The sequence below is a fragment of the Lissotriton vulgaris genome, chromosome 5, assembly GCF_964263255.1.
Source record: "Lissotriton vulgaris chromosome 5, aLisVul1.2, whole genome shotgun sequence".
NCBI classification, from domain to species: domain Eukaryota; kingdom Metazoa; phylum Chordata; class Amphibia; order Caudata; family Salamandridae; genus Lissotriton; species Lissotriton vulgaris.
This window is the reverse complement of record NC_141693.1, coordinates 1771213486-1771232234: the sequence shown is the minus strand read 5'-3', so window position 1 is coordinate 1771232234 and position 18749 is coordinate 1771213486. Positions and strand designations below refer to the sequence as shown.

Genomic DNA, 18749 nt, shown 5'->3' with positions numbered 1-18749 from the left:
CCTTCTCCCTGCTGAATGTGTGAAAACTGTAATTAAAATTTCTTCCCTTATAAACGAGCAGCGAAATAGGCAACCATCACTTGTTTGTTATGTGATCTGGGGGTGGGGGGTGGGGGCCGGGGATTTCAATGTTCCTTTGTGCATTAACCATAAGAAAGGCATTTGTGGGCTTCTAGATGAAGATGATTGTCCTTTGACTCATTTTACGCACACCCATCTAGGTAATACCCTGAATGATAGTCTTTTTTCCTTGGAATTGGTGTATGCAAATGATCTTGTGGATCCTCCGGTTGAATTCAGACCCACATTTCATGGTAGGGGTTTGTCAAGCACTATTGATTATATCTTATGCTCGCATATTTTAAAGGGTAAACTTCAACAGTTTAACACAGGTACTGATATTTCAAGTGACCATTTCCCAAACAGTATCACTTTCTCAGTTGCCATGGATGATTTCCATCCTACTAGGACTAGTTTATTAACCCAGCAATCTTTGGCGATGGATAAAATCAACGGTTTTACCATGAAATGTTCAAATATTGATCCTACAGCAATCACTGGCAAGGTTATACTGGCAAGGTATTATTAATCCAGGGAAGGGCTCTTCCCTGGATTAATACCTGTTTGGCAGAGGAGTCCCTACCTGAGTTGATCTTATCTAGTTTCCAGGAGATTTTAAAAGTTATGAGGGTTGAATTACTCCGTCACCACAAACCTGGTAACCAGGTATCTCCTCGATGGTTTAATTCGACCTGTCGCAAAGCGCTATCCGCCCTAAAAAAGGCGTTACATAACCCAAATAGAGACAAAGCTGAGATTGACAAACTCAGAAAGGAGTATAAAATGGCCCAACACAACTGCAAAAAGGATTTAAAGAAAAACTTATGGGCCCAATTACACGTGAGCTGCCGAACTAAAGACGGCTCCCAGTTTTGGCGCATAGTCAAATCACCTTTTCTGGCCGATGTAAATACACCCCAGCACTTAGACGTGGCCGTGACGGCTGACGAGTGGGTGCCCCATTTTTCTAAGATTTTTGGCGGATCCTCTGCTGATACCACAACACGGGGCACGCCGACAAACGACTCCACTAAGATGCAAGTATATCCCATTGACCTCCATTTAGGTTTAAGCGAGGTCATACACGCCCTAATGTCCTCGAAAACTGGAAAGGCCCCAGGTCCTGATGGAGTCCCCCTCGATATCTTTGTTTCCAACATAGAACTGTGGTCTCCCATCGTCACCCAGGTGATGGCGGCAGTCTCTAAAGTTGGCCTAATAGACTCCTGGTCCTCTTCCATCCTGCTCCCTATTTTTAAAAAGGGGGAACGAAACAACCCAGCCTGCTACAGGCCCATTTCCCTCCTGGACTCCCTGGGGAAGGTCGCGGGAAGACTGATCCTGGAACGTCTCCAGGATTGGGTGGCGGAGAACAACGTCTTGACCGACCTTCAGTACGGATTCCAGGAGGGACTTGGTACTGTTGAACAGGCATTGAATTTAACCCTATTAATAGGCAAATATGTTGGGGCTAGAGGAGGCAATCTGTATCTAGTATATGTCGACCTCAGTGCAGCGTTCGACTGCGTGATACACTCAAGGCTGTGGTCCATTCTTAGTGAACTGGGGGTCGATCCCTCTCTTATTAAATTTCTTCGTGAGCTTTATTCCGATGCCACAGCGTGTGTAAGATACGGGATTGGCGGCGAATTATCTCCTTCATTTTCAGTATCTAAAGGAGTCAGGCAGGGCTGTGTCCTGGCCCCTTTCTTGTTTAATCTCTACACTAACGGGCTTGAAACGGCCATGTTAGCAAGGAACCAGGACCTACCATCTATTAATCACCGCCCCATTCCCGCATTACTTTATGCGGACGACTCCGTCGTATTAGCAAGAACGCTAATCCAGTTGCAAAAACAACTGGATAAATATTGTCAGTTTATGCTCTCTCTGGGGTTAAAAGTTAACAAAAGAAAAACCTTTGTTATGTACACTGGGCCTAAGGTAAAGAACCCCAAACCTCTCTACATAGAGCAAGTTAGATTGGAACGTGCCAGGGAATATCCATACTTAAGCATTTTAATTGACGATCAGTTATCATGGAAACAAGCAGTGGCAAGCAAAAAGTTGCTCTATCAGAGAGCAACCTCGGCTCTTGTTTCCTTTTCAAGGAAATTGGGTAAACCGGCCCCACCTGAGTTGCTTAAAATATATCATGCTAAATGTCACAGCATAGCAACCTATGGCGCAGGCGTCTGGGGCTATGCTCCCGCAGACTATTTACAAAAAGTCCAAAATGGTTTTTTAAAATACTTATTGGCACTTCCTCAAAGTGCTCCAATTTACGGTTGCCATATCGAACTAGGCATCGATTATTTAACTGATAACATCAGATGTCAGCCGATCCTTCTATGGCACCGTATCTGGAATAAACCTCAATGCCACTTAACCCGTTCCTTGATATCTGACTGTCTATCCATGGTGAGCTGGAAAAAAATTCCATGGTTACTGTATGTCACCAACTTTTTAAAAGGATCTGAATCGCACATCTTACTTCACAGAGCCCTCTTCAATATCTGATATCAGTAGAGGTGCTTTGAAAAACCTCTATCTAAATCATCTAAGGGAATTACGTCTCTCCTGTGAAGTATCTAAGCCAACAAATGTGCAGATACTAATGGTCCAAGCTTCCCCTGGTATTCAGCCTTATTTAACTTTTTTTCTTTCTTTTTCTTTTTTTTCTTTTTTTCTTTCTAACCACGAAAAATTTGTACTAACTAGGTTTCGTTTTAATTCTTTTTTCTGCCTTGTCACTTTCCCCACCGAGTCAAACTGGTCTCACGATCTGACCAAATGTCCGTGTGATGGTGTTTCACCTCAATCGACCATTCACCTAACCTTGTTCTGCCGATATTATGAGCAACCACATCTCCTGATCACTTCCACGTTTCTGCCAGCAAATGACTGATGGAATCAGAATACAGAAATAGTAGTCAATATCTTTGTCCACAAAATCTGTAGGATTTTTGGAAGTTAAGTGGTAATTGCTGCTACTTATGGTATTATAACCTGAGCAACTACCGTTTTATTCAACAGAGTTCTCATAAGAACCAGTTTGGGGTACTGCTTTGACAGAGAGAAAACAACAAATATGAAAAAACAAACCAAAAGCCAAACCAGTAGCTACAGTAGAAACAGCACACACAGGAGAAGAAAAGGCATGAATGCATTTGTAGAGGTCTGTTTAAATTTGCATGAACTGTGGGTTGCCCGACTATTTAATTTTTGGGGCACATCCCAAAAAAAGCTTCAGAAGTGCTAACATCAAAGAAGAACATACATTTGTCCCATGTCATGAAGCTTTAGAATTCCCCTTGCAACACTGCAAACAGAGTTGCATGAGCAGAGCTTATCTTACCTATGTAAACAGAATAATTTGCTTTTTTCGGTCCCACTTTTGAAGTTCTGGGCGATTTGAACAGCAAGGTCTCGAAGCAAATTCAAGTTGTTCTGAGAAAAAGACAAAAACAGCATTTTTCAATCAGCATAGCTTCCTGTTTATTAAAACAGTAATTTCCTCTCGCGAGAACAGCACAGGGACTGCACAAAAAGCTTTCGATCAGCACAACTCTATTCTGTACTTGGGCCGTGGGATTGTTGGAGACCTCAACAAAGGAAACGGAAGTTCAAGGGCAAACAAGAGCGACTTTGGGGCGGCGCTGTCCCTTTGTTAAATTCAATGGCTATGCAGGGGCTTTCAGTAACTCATGCTTTACAATGTGTGTGTTGCAGCCTAGCCTCTGCACCAGTATTTGTGTCCATGCTCCAGTGACTGAATGAATGAAAACAACTTATAAAGCACAACAAATACCTAAAGGTGTCATGGCGCTGATAGCGGCTAGTCTTAGGTAGGAAAAGAGGAAGAAGAATTAAATGATCTCAAGCCCCGGGAACATCTGTTACAGAGTAAAAAGCCAGGTTTTAACGCATTACGAAAAGGAACATGAGCTTGCAGACTGGAGATGGAAAAGTTTAGATGCAGCCACTGAAAAGGATCTGCATCCCCACCTCGCTTTTCGATACTTCGGAATAATCAAGAGATTTTTCCATGCAGATCACATCTGTCTGGATGGAGTGTACTGTTGGAACGATTTTTTGATAGCATCAGGCCCAATATTAAGCAGTGCCTTGTGGACAATGGGTAGAGCCTTAAAGAGGATTTGTTTGTTCACTGGCAGCGCATGACGTTTCTGAATCGCTGTAGATGCTGACTGAAATTTGGGAACATCAAGAATCAATCTTGTTGCCGCATTTTGGACAAGCTGCAGTTTGGCTATGACAGTATTATTAATATCCAGGTAGAGCACATCACAATAATCCAACCTGAATGTTATCACTGCCAAGGTCACTTGCTTACATGCCGGGAAGGAAATGAAAGGAAACCCTTTCCTAAGAGTCTTGATCACCCAGAAACAGGTTGAAACCGTCCAGTTAATCAATCAATCAGGAGTTTGTTAAAGCGCAACTACTCACCCGTAAGGGTCTCAAGGCGCTAGGGGTGGGGGGGGGGGGTGCAGGTTCCATTCCATCAAGGAGGGGGTCTGTCGAAGAGCCAGGTTTTGAGGTTTCTTGCGAAGATGGGGAGCGATGTTGTCTGTCTGAGGTGGAGCGGAAGGGCGTTCCATGCTTTGGCCGCGAGGAAGGAGAAGGAGCGGCCTCCCGATCTGGTCTTTCTGGTGCGGGGGACCTCGGCGTAGGAGAGCTGGGCTGATCGTAGGGTCCTTTGGGGTGCGTGGAATTTGAGCCGGCTGTTCAGGTATGCTGGTCTGGTGCCGTGGAGGGCCTTGTGTGCATGGGTGAGCATCTTAAAGGTGATTCTCGCCTCGACGGGGAGCCAGTGGAGTGTGCGCAGGTGCTGGGAGATGTGGCAGTGTTTTGGCAGGTTGAGGACCAGTCTTGCGGCGGCGTTCTGGATGTTCTGTAGCTTGCGGATTAGGTTTTTGTTTATTCCGGCGTAGAGTGCGCTGCCGTAGTCGAGTCTGCTGGTGACCAGGGCGTGAGTGACTGTCTTTCGGTGTTCGAGGGGGATCCATTTGAAGGTCTTACGAAGGAGGCGGAGGGTGTGGAAGCAGGAAGATGAGACAGAGTTGATCTGGCGGTCCATTTTGAGCTCGGAGTCCAGGATGATTCCCAGGTTGCGTGCGTGGTCTCTGAGGGTTGGCGGGTTTCCGAGAGCGGTGGGCCACCAGGTGTCGCTCCAGGCGTCGGGGTTTGGGCCCATGATGAGTACTTCTGTTTTGTTGGTGTTAACATGCAGATCGAAGGACAGATTATTGTCAACCAGAACTCCAAGGTTCTTTGCAGAGTCTGTAGGGATAGGTAATTTACCTAGAATATCCCATCACCACAAATGGGTCCATATGGAAGGTTGACTACTAAAGATCAAGACCCCAGTCTTGTCTCGGTTAAGTCTAAGGTCGTTTTTTCCCATCCATATGGCCACTGCCTGTATACAGTTTTTGAAGTTGGTAGCAGTTGCCTCTGTGTCCTTTAGTGATAGACACAATTATTTGTGTTTCATCAGCATAGGACAAAGCCTGAAGCCCAAAGGCCCATATAAGTTGCGCCAGTGGGGAAACATATCAGTTAAATAATGCAGGGCTAAGGAGCCCTGAGAGACCCCAAACAACAGAATTATAAAATCGGAGCAGAACGGACCCAAAAAAACTATCTGAGACTTATCTCTTGGAAAGGGAGCTAAGAGCTTCAGTGCTAAATCTGCGAGCCATATTTACTGCAGCCAATTAAAAAGCAAGGCAGGAGAGATGGTATAAAAGTCTGCAGATGGATCCAAAAGAATCAGAGCCACAGCCTGCCCTGCATCCATCACGGAAAGGATATTGTTGACCGCTGATACCATTCAGGTGTTTCTCTAAAGTTTTGGTGGGTCCAGGCAGCAAGGAAATAGGCATATAGTTTTTTTAATCGGAAGGGTCCCGATTGGGCTTTTGAGAATAGTCTTAACAAGAGTTTTCCCCCAGATCTGGAGGTAGCCGCCAGAAGTGATAGCCTTGTTCAAAATTGATGTTAGATGGGGGAATAATAATATTAGCACCCAGCTTATAGCATTGGGAAAGCAAGGTTCAAGTAGGGAACCTGATTTCATGCTGAGGAGATACGACTCCTTTCAGTTCATATGTAAGGGAAGTAAAACCAGAAAGGAGATCAATAGGACTCAGTCTGGCAATATTAGTATCTGATGGACCCGACTCAGCATAAATGTCCAGTGGGCGGGAGTGCAAGACTCAGAGTTAAGATAGTTAAGATCTTAATAAATATCAAGAATTTTGCTGTGAAAAAAGTTTGCCATGCGATTGCAAAAGTCCTGGCAACCCTCTATGTTGGACGAAGCGGAGGGTGCAGATAGAAGATTAATTAGCTAAAAGAGCTCGCCTCATGATTTAGCGGATGCAAGCTTGTTATTACAATAAAGAGAGAGATTTCTCTTTCTTAATAGCAACTTAATATTCTGCCTTATAACTGGCCCTTTCATGAAAGTCGTAGCACTTCCATCAAGCTTGTTCTAGATGACGACAGGCCTGTCTAAGCAATCTAGGTATCTCAGAAAACCACTGAGAAGTGGACGTCTTCCTCCGCATATGGGCTTGTGTTGTGACTTGTCTTGGTTACTATGCAAAACCAACAGTTGGTGGACAGAATGCAGAACAATGTCATACATTCACCCCAGTACAGAGATCTGGGCCTAAATCCATCGTTTTTTTGCACTCCACACCACCCCAGTTCAGACATGGCCATATGCAAATCAGCCTTGACCCTGTGCCTCATGGGAACAGTCCAGCCCGAACTGCCAAGCCATGTCTTCCCTGGACCGGAATCAACCATCCTAGGACCGGTTTCTGGCTATCAGCCATCTTCAGCCAAAATAGCTTGACTCCAGTGGTGTGGAGAACACAGGACTCACGTCTGAGCATACCCTTCCCACTAGGGGGTGACAAATGCAAAACCAACAGTTGATGGACAGAATGCAGAACAATGTCATACATTCACCCCAGTACAGAGATCTGGGCCTAAATCCATCGTTTTTTTGCACTCCACACCACCCCAGTTCAGACATGGCCATATGCAAATCAGCCTTGACCCTGTGCCTCATGGGAACAGTCCAGCCCGAACTGCCAAGCCATGTCTTCCCTGGACCGGAATCAACCATCCTAGGACCGTTTTCTGGCTATCAGCCATCTTCAGCCAAAATAGCTTGACTCCAGTGGTGTGGAGGGCACGGGACTCACATCTGAGCATACCCTTCACACTCGGGGTGACAAATGCAAAACCAACAGTTGATGGACACAATGCAGAAAAATGCCATACATTCACCGCAGTACAGAGATCTGGGCCTAAATCCATCGTTTCTTTGCACTCCACACCACCCCAGTTCAGACATGGCCATATGCAAATCAGCCTTGACCCTGTGCCTCATGGGAACAGTCCAGCCCGAACTGCCAAGCCATGTCTTCCCTGGACCGGAATCAAGCATCCTAGGACCGGTTTCTGGCTATCAGCCATCTTCAGCCAAAATAGCTTGACTCCAGTGGTGTGGAGGGCACGGGACTCACATCTGAGCATACCCTTCACACTCGGGGTGACAAATGCAAAACCAACAGTTGATGGACAGAATGCAGAAAAATGCCATACATTCACCGCAGTACAGAGATCTGGGCCTAAATCCATCGTTTTTTTGCACTCCACACCACCCCAGTTCAGACATGGCCATATGCAAATCAGCCTTGACCCTGTGCCTCATGGGAACAGTCCAGCCCGAACTGCCAAGCAGGAAGGGTATGCCCAGACCTGGGTCCCGTGCTCACTAAGCCACTGGAGTCAAGCTATCCTGGCTGAAGATGGCTGATAGCCAGAAACCGGTCCTAGGATGCTGGATTCCGGTCTAGGAAAGACATGGCTTGGCAGTTCGGGCTGGACTGTTCCCATGAGGCACAGGGTCAAGACTGATTTGCATATGGCCATGTCTGAACTGGGGTGGCTTGGTGAGCAAAATAACGATGGATTAAACCCAGATCTGTGACGGGGGGTGAATGTTTTGCCATTGTGCAACATTCCGTCCATCACCTTGTGTGTTTTGCTGTTCACCCTATGTGGGAAGGGTATGCCCAGACGTGGGTCCCGTGCTCACTAAGCCACTGGAGTCAAACTATCCTGGCTGAAGACGGCTGATAGCCAGAAACCTGTCCTAGGATGCTTGATTCCAGTCCAGGAAAGACATGGCTTGGCAGTTCGGGCTGGACTGTTCCCATGAGGCACAGGGTCAAGACTGATTTGCATATGGCCATGTCTGAACTGGGGTGGCTTGGTGAGCAAAATAACGATGGATTAAACCCAGATCTGTGACTGGGGGTGAATGTTTTGCCATTGTGCAACATTCCGTCCATCACCTTGTGCGTTTTGCTGTTCACCCTATGTGGGAAGGGTATGCCCAAACGTGGGTCCCGTGCTCACTAAGCCACTGGAGTCAAACTATCCTGGCTGAAGACGGCTGATAGCCAGAAACCGGTCCTAGGATGTTGATTCCGGTCCAGGAAAGACATGACTTGGCAGTTCGGGCTGGACTGTTCCCATGAGGCACAGGGTCAAGACTGATTTGCATATGGCCATGTCTGAACTGGGGTGGCTTGGTGAGCAAAATAACAATCGATTAAACCCAGATCTGTGTCTGGGGGTGCATGTTTTGCCATTGTGCAACATTCTGTCCATCACCTTGTGTGTTTTGTTGTCTTGGTTACTATGCATCCTCCCCAGAGGTCCGAGTCCCTGCTGCTCAGCCAGTGAGTGAGGTCATTGGCTGGAATGCTGAGAGTGTTTATGCTTGGATGAGTGGAAAGTTGGATTGAGAAGGGCTGAGCAGCAGGATACTACTCCTGGTGGGGCTTTACCTGATTTACTTGTACCCTGATCTGGACCTAATAAACCTACATCTTTTATAACCTACGAGACTACATCTTTGATTGTAACATTGGTGACTAGCGGAAAAGCAACTGCGCATGAGGAACTAGAAATGAAGAAGAAACTAGAGAAATTAAGAAGAAACTAAGAGGATTACAAAGTAAAAGAGTTTGAAGCCTATAAGGAAGATGTGTGCCTAGCAACCCCACCAGTGTCTATTTACACCAGACAGCCTGCAGTCCAGGGCATTTTGACAATCCATCGTAAGTGTGCAACAGACTTAAAGGGCTGCCTATTTCATATGGATGAGAAACACTGGTAAGAAGTGAGCCAGTGAGGCAAGAAGCATTTGACCTGTACCTGAACTTAGTATTGGAACAACCATGGTATGAAAGATGTCTTGGAACAGTTCAACTTAATTTGTGCAACTAGCGCGAACAAGGTTGGAGTTTACAGTTGGCAGGCGGTAAGCCTAGAAATGATTTATTGCCGATTCCTGTATGTTATCTGGGCACCACTGAGCAGATCGCTGACTTATAGTCCCTGAGACCTACAGGTTCCTTTTGTGTAGTGGTTGGAACCAGTTGCGGCCAGCATGAGTTGCGGATGGGAGGATCGCAAGGCTTTGCGGGGGGTAGGGGGGAGTGGGAAGGCGGTACGGGTTTAATTACAAATTTTTAAAACGTACTTTCCCGGGTTCGGTGACGCCTTAGCTCCTGGCCGGGTCCCGTGTTGTCCTGCTGCTCTCTTGAACAGGAAGCCTCCCTCCCCTCCACCAATCAGCGTTGTGATTGTTGGGAGCGGTGCCTATGGGGATGCCATTTTCTCTATGTAGGCTGCATGCAGCCTACATAGAGAAAAGCCAGAGTACGCATGACTGGTTTGGTCGGCCCCAGAAGGCCGACCAAACAGTCAGGGCCCACAGCATTGGGCAAACCACTCCTCGACCAACCAGGCAAGAAGCAGAAACATAAAATGGCATTTAAAATACCATTTTATGTTTCTGCTGATCCCACTGCGAGAAAGGAGTGGGGCGACGCTCCTTCGCCCTAATGGAGGAGCCGCCCCTGGTTGGAATCCGATGTGAACGATAGGCCCCTGGCGTAATTGAGAGGCCACAGCTGGTGACGTCGGACATTACGCGAGAAGGAGAGCAGCTCATGTGGTGATGTTGGACAGCTCACATGAGCAGGAGAAATTCTACCGGCATCTGAGGAGATTCGTGCGGCTGCCATAGCAGTTTCCATGGAGGTATGCGCGCATGGAGCTGAATCAGCAAAGGAATCCTGAAGCTTGTGAAGTGCAGTGTTAAGACTATCCTTTCATCTGTGGTAAGAAGTGAAGTTTGGATGTAGGGATCACTGGACACTCAGTTATGCCTCTGAAGTACTGGGGACTCTGAGGTACTGTTACTTCATATATCAGATTTGAGGTTGATTTTCGGGGGAGTTGTCCCTCTCCGGGGTGTCGAGGATTTGGTGCTGCTAAATTGCATTGGAATTAATGCTTTACAGGATATTATGTATAAGGGTTATGAACGCTTAAGGCTTGTGTTAGAATATTTCTGTATATGTGGAGTGATTAGGAGGAAGTGTTTTTTGTTCCCTGTGTGTGGTATGTTTGGATTGTGCATATTTGCTCCTGTAAAATTATAGAGGCACGGTGACTAGATATCTCTGGCCCTGCCAGTATAAGAGATCCCTGGTACTTATGTGAGGCTGTGTTATGAGTACTTACCCCTGATCCTTCGTCGGGTATGGCGGGGGAGGTTGTGGGAGTGCAGTAGATCCTGTTATGTGTTGTGTAAGTGCAGCAGAGTGTATGTAGTCCCTGGTCCTGCAGTGAGTAGTGTAAGTGCAGTACGGGGTATGAGGTCCCTGGTCCTGTCACAAGTTGGGTTCATGCAGTAGAGGGTATGTGGTCTCTGGTCCTGTTATGTGTAGTGAAAGTGCAGAAGAGGGTTTGGAGTCCTTAGTCCTGCTGTAAGTGTTTAGAGACACCGATTCATATTTCTTCTGTTGTCCTTTCCGAGTGGTTAAGGACTTAGTGTAGGGGTATATGTATTGCGCTCTTATGTTAGTGTTGTCCCTGATAAGTGGTTAAGTGTGTGCTACAGGAACACTTGTGTTGTATCTTGATGTTGTGCAATGAATAATGTCTTAGGGGTGTCATTAGTTTTCCAAGTTCTGCTGAAGATTGCATGATGTGATTATTTATGCATTCTAATGTTCACAGGACTGTTTCATCATATTGTGTCATCTTTTGATTTGATGCTTATCTAGAAGGAATATTTAGTGGACTCGATTTTTTTCTTAAATTTACAATAGTTTTTATTGAGTTTTTTAGAACGAACCAACAGAGTAAACAACCAAAATACAGTGGTGAAATAGAAAAATCACAGGCTGCAGTAATACCAAAACGGTATGTAGGGGGATACAGTTGTGGAGGGAGAAAGCTGTGAATATTCTGCCAATCAAGGCGGTTCTAGCATCAACTGCATTAGCACGCGAATAGTACAGGGATATTCTATTCAATTAATAATGTGGCAATATTCTTTGTAACAACAAATCATATCTTGGGAGGTATATACACAGGTGAAAAGAAAGAAAAGGAAATTAGACTGCGGCAGACTGTTGGCACGAAGTTAAGATAAAAGAGTGGTGGTAGAGTGGCTATCTGACCTGTGCAAGAACCATTAGAATCATGAAAGGGCTCTAGTATTGAGGCCATGGTTTATAAAGCTCCATGGTGGGGGAATATAGTCTGAAGGCTCCAGGGGAGAGTACAAAGGGCTTGTTCAAGGAGGTTTGAAGTTAAAGGAGGAGGCATCAAGTGAGCCCTGCATTGTTCTGAGATGAGCGCAAAGGTGTGAATTGAAATGTTATATTATCAGCGCCTTTGAGAAAGGCAAGCCATTTCTGCCACATTTGGAAATAAATCACCATACAGTTTTTCCATTTGCTAAGAATTATTTTGCAGGCATGTGTGAGCATCAAGTCTAAAAGGTATCCGTCATTTTCATTTCGTAGTTGAGGATCGAGGTAGCCCAAGAGTATTTATGAGAATTCCCATTTGTGGGTTCGATATGGAAAGTGTGTATTATGCAATCGAAGATCTTGTCTCAGAAGGGTTGTAGGATAGGACAGTAGAATAACATGCGAGCCAAATCTCCTACAAACGTTTTGCAGTTCCAGCACATAGGGTTTTGATTAAGGTTAAGCTTGCACAGTCTAGATGGGGTCCAGTATGCTCCATTAATGATCATATATTTTACTTGGAAAAGCGTTGGAGAAATCGTATTTGCAATGGTAGTCATCGGTTCTGTTTCTCATTTCCGTTCGTTCTTAGTATATAGTTTACGGGGTTTGGGAGAGGCAATTTATATATTCTAGACACCAACTGCCCCAATTTAATCAGTTGATTCAGCCTGGGGGGTAGTGAGGGACTAATCAGTCTTTTGGGGTGCTTTGAGATCAGGACTTTGAGATACAAGAACTTGCATAAGTCTATGTTGTCTAGACTGAATTGTTTTTGTAGGCTAGAGGAAGGCGAAGGAGAATTGTACTCGTAGAAGTCTGATCACGTTAAAACCCTTTTGTGACCAGTCTTGCCTTAATGTTAGTTACCCATCTATGTTTAGTCTTTTTTACAAATGGAAGCAATGTTAGAGCTTCATATTCTGATGTATGATCGTACGTCTAAGCGTAGTATGGCTTGTTTGGTATTCTGGATGATGTACTTAGAGCGTGTGATTTGGGGGGTGCATTGTTAAGACTGCGGGAAGGGGTATATTATTTATCAAGCTTATTTCCGCTTCCACCCGTAATGGTTGGTATTCCAAATCATTGGAAACCAGTTGGCGCCTTGTTTGCAGAGGAAAGCCGTTTGTTAATTTCTGAAATTAGGGAGGCCTACCCCTCCTCTATCTGTGGCCAATTTAAGTTTTATGAGAGAGATTCTAGATTTCTTTCTTTGCCATAGGTAGTTGTTAGAGGCTTTATCTATCTTTTTCAAAAAGCTTCAGGCAGGGTCATGACATAGTTAATTAACCCCTCCCATGCTCGTGACGGAACCGTTCCGTCACGAGCCTCGGGTGGGCTGTGCTGGTGATGGAACGGTTCCGTCACGGCCCTCTCGCCACGCCTGCGCGGCGCGAATTCCGCGCCTGCGCTAACGTTCTCTAGCACGGGCGGGGCCGTGACGGAACCGTTCCGTCACAAGCACACCTCACCCACGTGCCGTGACGGAGCGGTTCCGTAACGAGCACGGGACCGCCGCGCGGCCCCCCCCACCCCCTTAGCACTGCGGCGGAATAGCCGCCGCAGTGAAGGGGTTAATGGTGTAATCATCTCTCCCAACAGGATAGGAATTTCGGCAACCAACAGTCTAGTAAGGAGTTAATTATTTTAAGAAGTGTATTTTATTAGTTTCTTACATGGTGATTAAATCGTTGGTACACTCTAATCCTAAATATTTAATGCAGCCTGGTTGCCAAGCCAAGCCTGTTCCCAAATTATTTCTTTCTTACCTAAGTTGTTAAGTAATTTGACTTCTGTTTTATCCTTATTAAGCGTGTATCCTGAGATCTCGGAGAAACTTTGTATGGAGTTCAATATAGCTGGAACTAGCTGTGCATGCGTTTTCCGAGACCATCAGGATATCGTCCGCATACGCAGCTACTTTGAAAGCGGTCTTTCCAAATTTGATGCCTAGTATTTCTTGGTCATCTTTCAGGCGGTGCAGGAAAGTTTCTAAGGCTAATAGAAATAAAGATGGGGAGAGAGGGCAGCCTTGTCTGGTACCTTGTCTCACTGTAAAAGTGAAGGAGATAGTTCCACCGACTCTGACTTTTGCCGTTGGTTCGTGATCAAGGGCCATAATCATGCAGATTAGCGTGTATCCTAGGTTGAATTTTTCTAACACAGATTTTAGGTATGTCCAGTCGACCTTGTTAAACGCTTTTTCCGCCTCCAATGTGATTGCGACTGTGGGGGATTTGATTAACTTAGCCTTTTCAATTGTGTGGCATAAGATTTTATTGTTATCATTGGAGAGTCTGGGCCAAGTGTACGACCTGACAAACAGCGCCTCACAAATTGCATCGCATTTCCGACTCGCGATTTGCGAGGCGCTATTTGCCATGTACAACAGTGTGTTTAACACTGTTTGCGATTCCCAATGAGGTCGCAAATTGCGAGGCACATGAATATTAAGCAGCCTGTTGCAATTTGCTACCCCATTAGGAATGGCTGGCCCTCCCAGGGATGGTGGCCTGCTGGGCTCAGCAGACCTCTATGTCTGGGATTGCCTTTCAATAAAGTTTTTTTATTTTTTAAATGCATCCCGTAAGTTTTAGTTTAATTTTTTAAGGGCAGGTAATGGTCCCTGGGACCACTGCCTGCCCTTAAAAAATATTTTTAGAGACAGTCACAAAGGGGAAGGGGTCCCCTAGGGACTCCTTCCAATTTGCGACTGCATTACCACCCTCTTGAAGAGGGTGGTAATTTGCGAATGTTTTGCAATTGCGGTTGCAAAATATTCGTACATGGGGTTGCAGTCGCTGTTAGGAAGGGAACGCCCCTTCCTAATAGCGAATCGCAATTCCTAAATAGCGAGTCGCAAATAAATTGCGACTCGCTATTTAGGAATTGTACATAGCCCTTTCATATTTTGCATGCGCAAACGGGAATAGTGTCGTACATCTGGCCCTCTGTGTTTTAGAAAACCCACATGAGAGGGGTGGATGAGTTTAGCGATGTTTTGTAGACAGTTAGATAGAATCATGGCATAGATTTTACAATTCAAATTTATTAACAAGATCGGTCTATAATTCTGTTGAGAGACGGGATCTTTACCCTCCTTTGATGTAACGGTTATGATGGCTTCAGCTGGTGTGCCCGAGACTCAGCCAGTAGTTGCAAAGTGATTAAAGAGTTACACAAGAGGGGGGGGGGATAAGGAAGTGGAGAAGGTTTTAAAAAAGGTAGCATTTTAGCCATCGGGTCCTTTGGCTTTGCCAGTTTTTAGTTTCTTAATAGCTTCTTCAATTTCCTGTCTGGTGATTTGTACATTTATGGAGTTCTTTTCTTTCTCGGTTAATGTGGTGAGGGTCGTCTCGTTTAGGTAATTTCCGCATTTAGTATGGTTTAAAGTGTTATTTTCATTGTATACGTTTTGATAGAAATCTTTGACTATGTCGGGCATCGACTTAACTTGTATGGCTAAATCATCCAAAAATGAGGGGTCATCGTTTGTGGGGGCGTATATATATGTTAGCCACATAGGATTCTATGTAGTATTTTGATAGTTTGGAGATAGCCCACCTTCCCTGTTTGTCAGTGTTACACATAACTAGTTCTATCCTGCCATTCTTAGAGACCATTAGAACCTGATTTTTTTGCCTATTGCTGCAGAGCAGGCCATGTCCGAGAACTGGTGATTCCTAAAGAATTTACCTAGAGTGGAGTCCATTTTGGTTTCTTGCAGGAGGGTGTGTTCTGCCTTCTGTTGGTGTCTATAATCAAAGATCTCATTCCTCTTGATGGGGTGGTTGAGGCCCTTTACATTCAATGAGATTATTTTAATATTTTGCTGTGGTTGGTGCATCACTCAAAATTAGTGTATCGGTTTGTGAATGACATAGTCAACGGTAGAAGTGATATGACAAATCTAAAAACCACGAGACAGTATGGAGCTTCTGCAACAAGGTTGGGTTGTAACGTATGGGAGCGAAAGCCCCCGCTGGGGTAAAGATGGAGACTGAATAAGGGCCCGCTATGGTTCTTGAGGAGCTTCAGGTCAAAAAAGTGGCGTGTTGTTAACTATCATTTGTGAGATAGGTATGATTTCATGATTGCTTTCCTTGAAGTAGATCATCCTACCTTAGTGCCAATAAATATTATAGAAACATTCAAGTCATGAAAACAACTAAAAAAAGATATAATACAAAAAAGTAATAAGGTAAATAGAATACTCCGCCTAATTTTCCTCCCAATCACCCTCCCCACCAGGTAGTTAACAGGCATGGCGACTGCAGGAAGAAAAGCTCTTCCAACAAGACAAAGCAATAGGGCAGTTATATGTGGCCACAAAACCTAAATACTAGACATCAGGAGCAAGGAACCAATGTTCCCAACATGCTTTGGTTTCTAAGTTTGACTAATTAGACTACATATCATCTTGATGTGTAGAAATAGGTTACTGCAATCTAATTTGATAGTGTCTCCTGTTCAGAGATCAAAGCAACAGTATAGTCGAACCTGTCATACAGAACATAACGTCTTATTGAAAATTTGTCATCGGGAAAACTCTTGAGACCAGTGTGGTCAGAAAAATATGTGGAGTGCATTGCACTACTACTCTATATCTTGCAGGACCTGTGAAGGGAAATTGGTAGTTCATGGCTTTTAGCCTAGGTCGGAGGACCAGGAAGCCTTTCCTAATTTCCACCATTGCTTTTGAGTAATCCTGAGATATGAAAATCCTGATGTCTTTCCACAGCATATGGTTGCGTTTCCTCATGAAGGACAAGATCCATTCAACATGCTGGTATTGTAATGGTTTGCACACAATTGGGCCAAGGTATCCTTGGTTCATTATCTTCCTCGTAGGCACTCTATGTGCCCTGTCGAATTCCAGAGGTTTGTCAAAAGACAGGTTTATGGCTTGTGTGAACCATTTTTCTAGGAAAGTAATATATGATACCGCTGAGTCTTTAAATCCTTCAGGCATTCTGAAAATGCACAGGTTTCCACATCTATTTCTGTCCTCCAATTCTGAAATGGGTTTAGAAAGGGAACTCGTGGTAGAACCAGGAGTTAGGATTGATTTTCTCAATTTGGATGCAGCGTCTTCAAGAGTGCTTATTCTGTTTTCCGCCTCTGCAATTCTAGTGTTAGTGTCTCTGGGAACACCAGCAGCTTACCGGAATCTCTTGCCGACGGGCATTGCCGTGAGGGAAACGGCGGGACGACAACACGCCGGGAGGCGGAGGGAGGCGTCCAGTGTAACCGGACTACACTCCCCAGCACTCCCTGTGCCTGCAGCGCGCCCGTGACGCGCAAAGAGCGCCCGGAGGCGCCAGTTAAAGCCTGACCCCCCGGGAGCCTAGTGGGGGAACACCAGCAGCTTACCGGAATCTCTTGCCGACGGGCATTGCCGTGAGGGAAACGGCGGGACGACAACACGCCGGGAGGCGGAGGGAGGCGTCCAGTGTAACCGGACTACACTCCCCAGCACTCCCTGTGCCTGCAGCGCGCCCGTGACGCGCAAAGAGCGCCCGGAGGCGCCAGTTAAAGCCTGACCCCCCGGGAGCCTAGTGGGGGAACACCAGCAGCTTACCGGAATCTCTTGCCGACGGGCATTGCCGTGAGGGAAACGGCGGGACGACAACACGCCGGGAGGCGGAGGGAGGCGTCCAGTGTAACCGGACTACACTCCCCAGCGCTCCCTGTGCCTGCAGCGCGCCCGTGACGCGCAAAGAGCGCCCGGAGGTGCCAGTTAAAGCCTGACCCCCCGGGAGCCTAGTGGGGGAACACCAGCAGCTTACCGGAATCTCTTGCCGACGGGCATTGCCGTGAGGGAAACGGCGGGACGACAACACGCCGGGAGGCGGAGGGAGGCGTCCAGTGTAACCGGACTACACTCCCCAGCACTCCCTGTGCCTGCAGCGCGCCCGTGACGCGCAAAGAGCGCCCGGAGGCGCCAGTTAAAGCCTGACCCCCCGGGAGCCTAGTGGGGGAACACCAGCAGCTTACCGGAATCTCTTGCCGACGGGCATTGCCGTGTGGGAAACGGCGGGACGACAACACGCCGGGAGGCGGAGGGAGGCGTCCAGTGTAACCGGACTACACTCCCCAGCACTCCCTGTGCCTGCAGCGCGCCCGTGACGCGCAAAGAGCGCCCGGAGGCGCTAGTTAAAGCCTGACCCCCCGGGAGCCTAGTGGGGGAACACCAGCAGCTTACCGGAATCTCTTGCCGACGGGCATTGCCGTGTGGGAAACGGCGGGACGACAACACGCCGGGAGGCGGAGGGAGGCGTCCAGTGTAACCGGACTACACTCCCCAGCACTCCCTGTGCCTGCAGCGCGCCCGTGACGCGCAAAGAGCGCCCGGAGGCGCCAGTTAAAGCCTGACCCCCCGGGAGCCTAGTGGGGGAACACCAGCAGCTTACCGGAATCTCTTGCCGACGGGCATTGCCGTGAGGGAAACGGCGGGACGACAACACGCCGGGAGGCGGAGGGAGGCGTCCAGTGTAACCGGACTACACTCCCCAGCACTCCCTGTGCCTGCAGCGCGCCCGTGACGCGCAAAGAGCGCCCGGAGGCGCCAGTTAAAGCCTGACCCCCCGGGAGCCTAGTGGGGGAACACCAGCAGCTTACCGGAATCTCTTGCCGACGGGCATTGCCGTGAGGGAAACGGCGGGACGACAACACGCCGGGAGGCGGAGGGAGGCGTCCAGTGTAACCGGACTACACTCCCCAGCGCTCCCTGTGCCTGCAGCGCGCCCGTGACGCGCAAAGAGCGCCCGGAGGCGCCAGTTAAAGCCTGACCCCCCGGGAGCCTAGTGGGGGAACACCAGCAGCTTACCGGAATCTCTTGCCGACGGGCATTGCCGTGAGGGAAACGGCGGGACGACAACACGCCGGGAGGCGGAGGGAGGCGTCCAGTGTAACCGGACTACACTCCCCAGCACTCCCTGTGCCTGCAGCGCGCCCGTGACGCGCAAAGAGCGCCCGGAGGCGCCAGTTAAAGCCTGACCCCCCGGGAGCCTAGTG

General features: G+C 47.2%; 1 protein-coding gene across 2 annotated transcripts in view; it reads right to left on the bottom strand.

Moving 5' to 3' along the window:
• Positions 1 to 18749, bottom strand: part of AARSD1 (alanyl-tRNA synthetase domain containing 1) — a 213974-nt gene that overhangs the window by 52655 nt on the left and 142570 nt on the right. For both annotated transcript variants that reach the window (XM_086924063.1, XM_086924064.1), the window contains exon 9: positions 3419 to 3510. In XM_086924063.1, coding sequence (XP_086780189.1) covers positions 3419 to 3510 — 92 coding nt within the window. The remainder of the gene's footprint in view (positions 1 to 3418; positions 3511 to 18749) is intronic.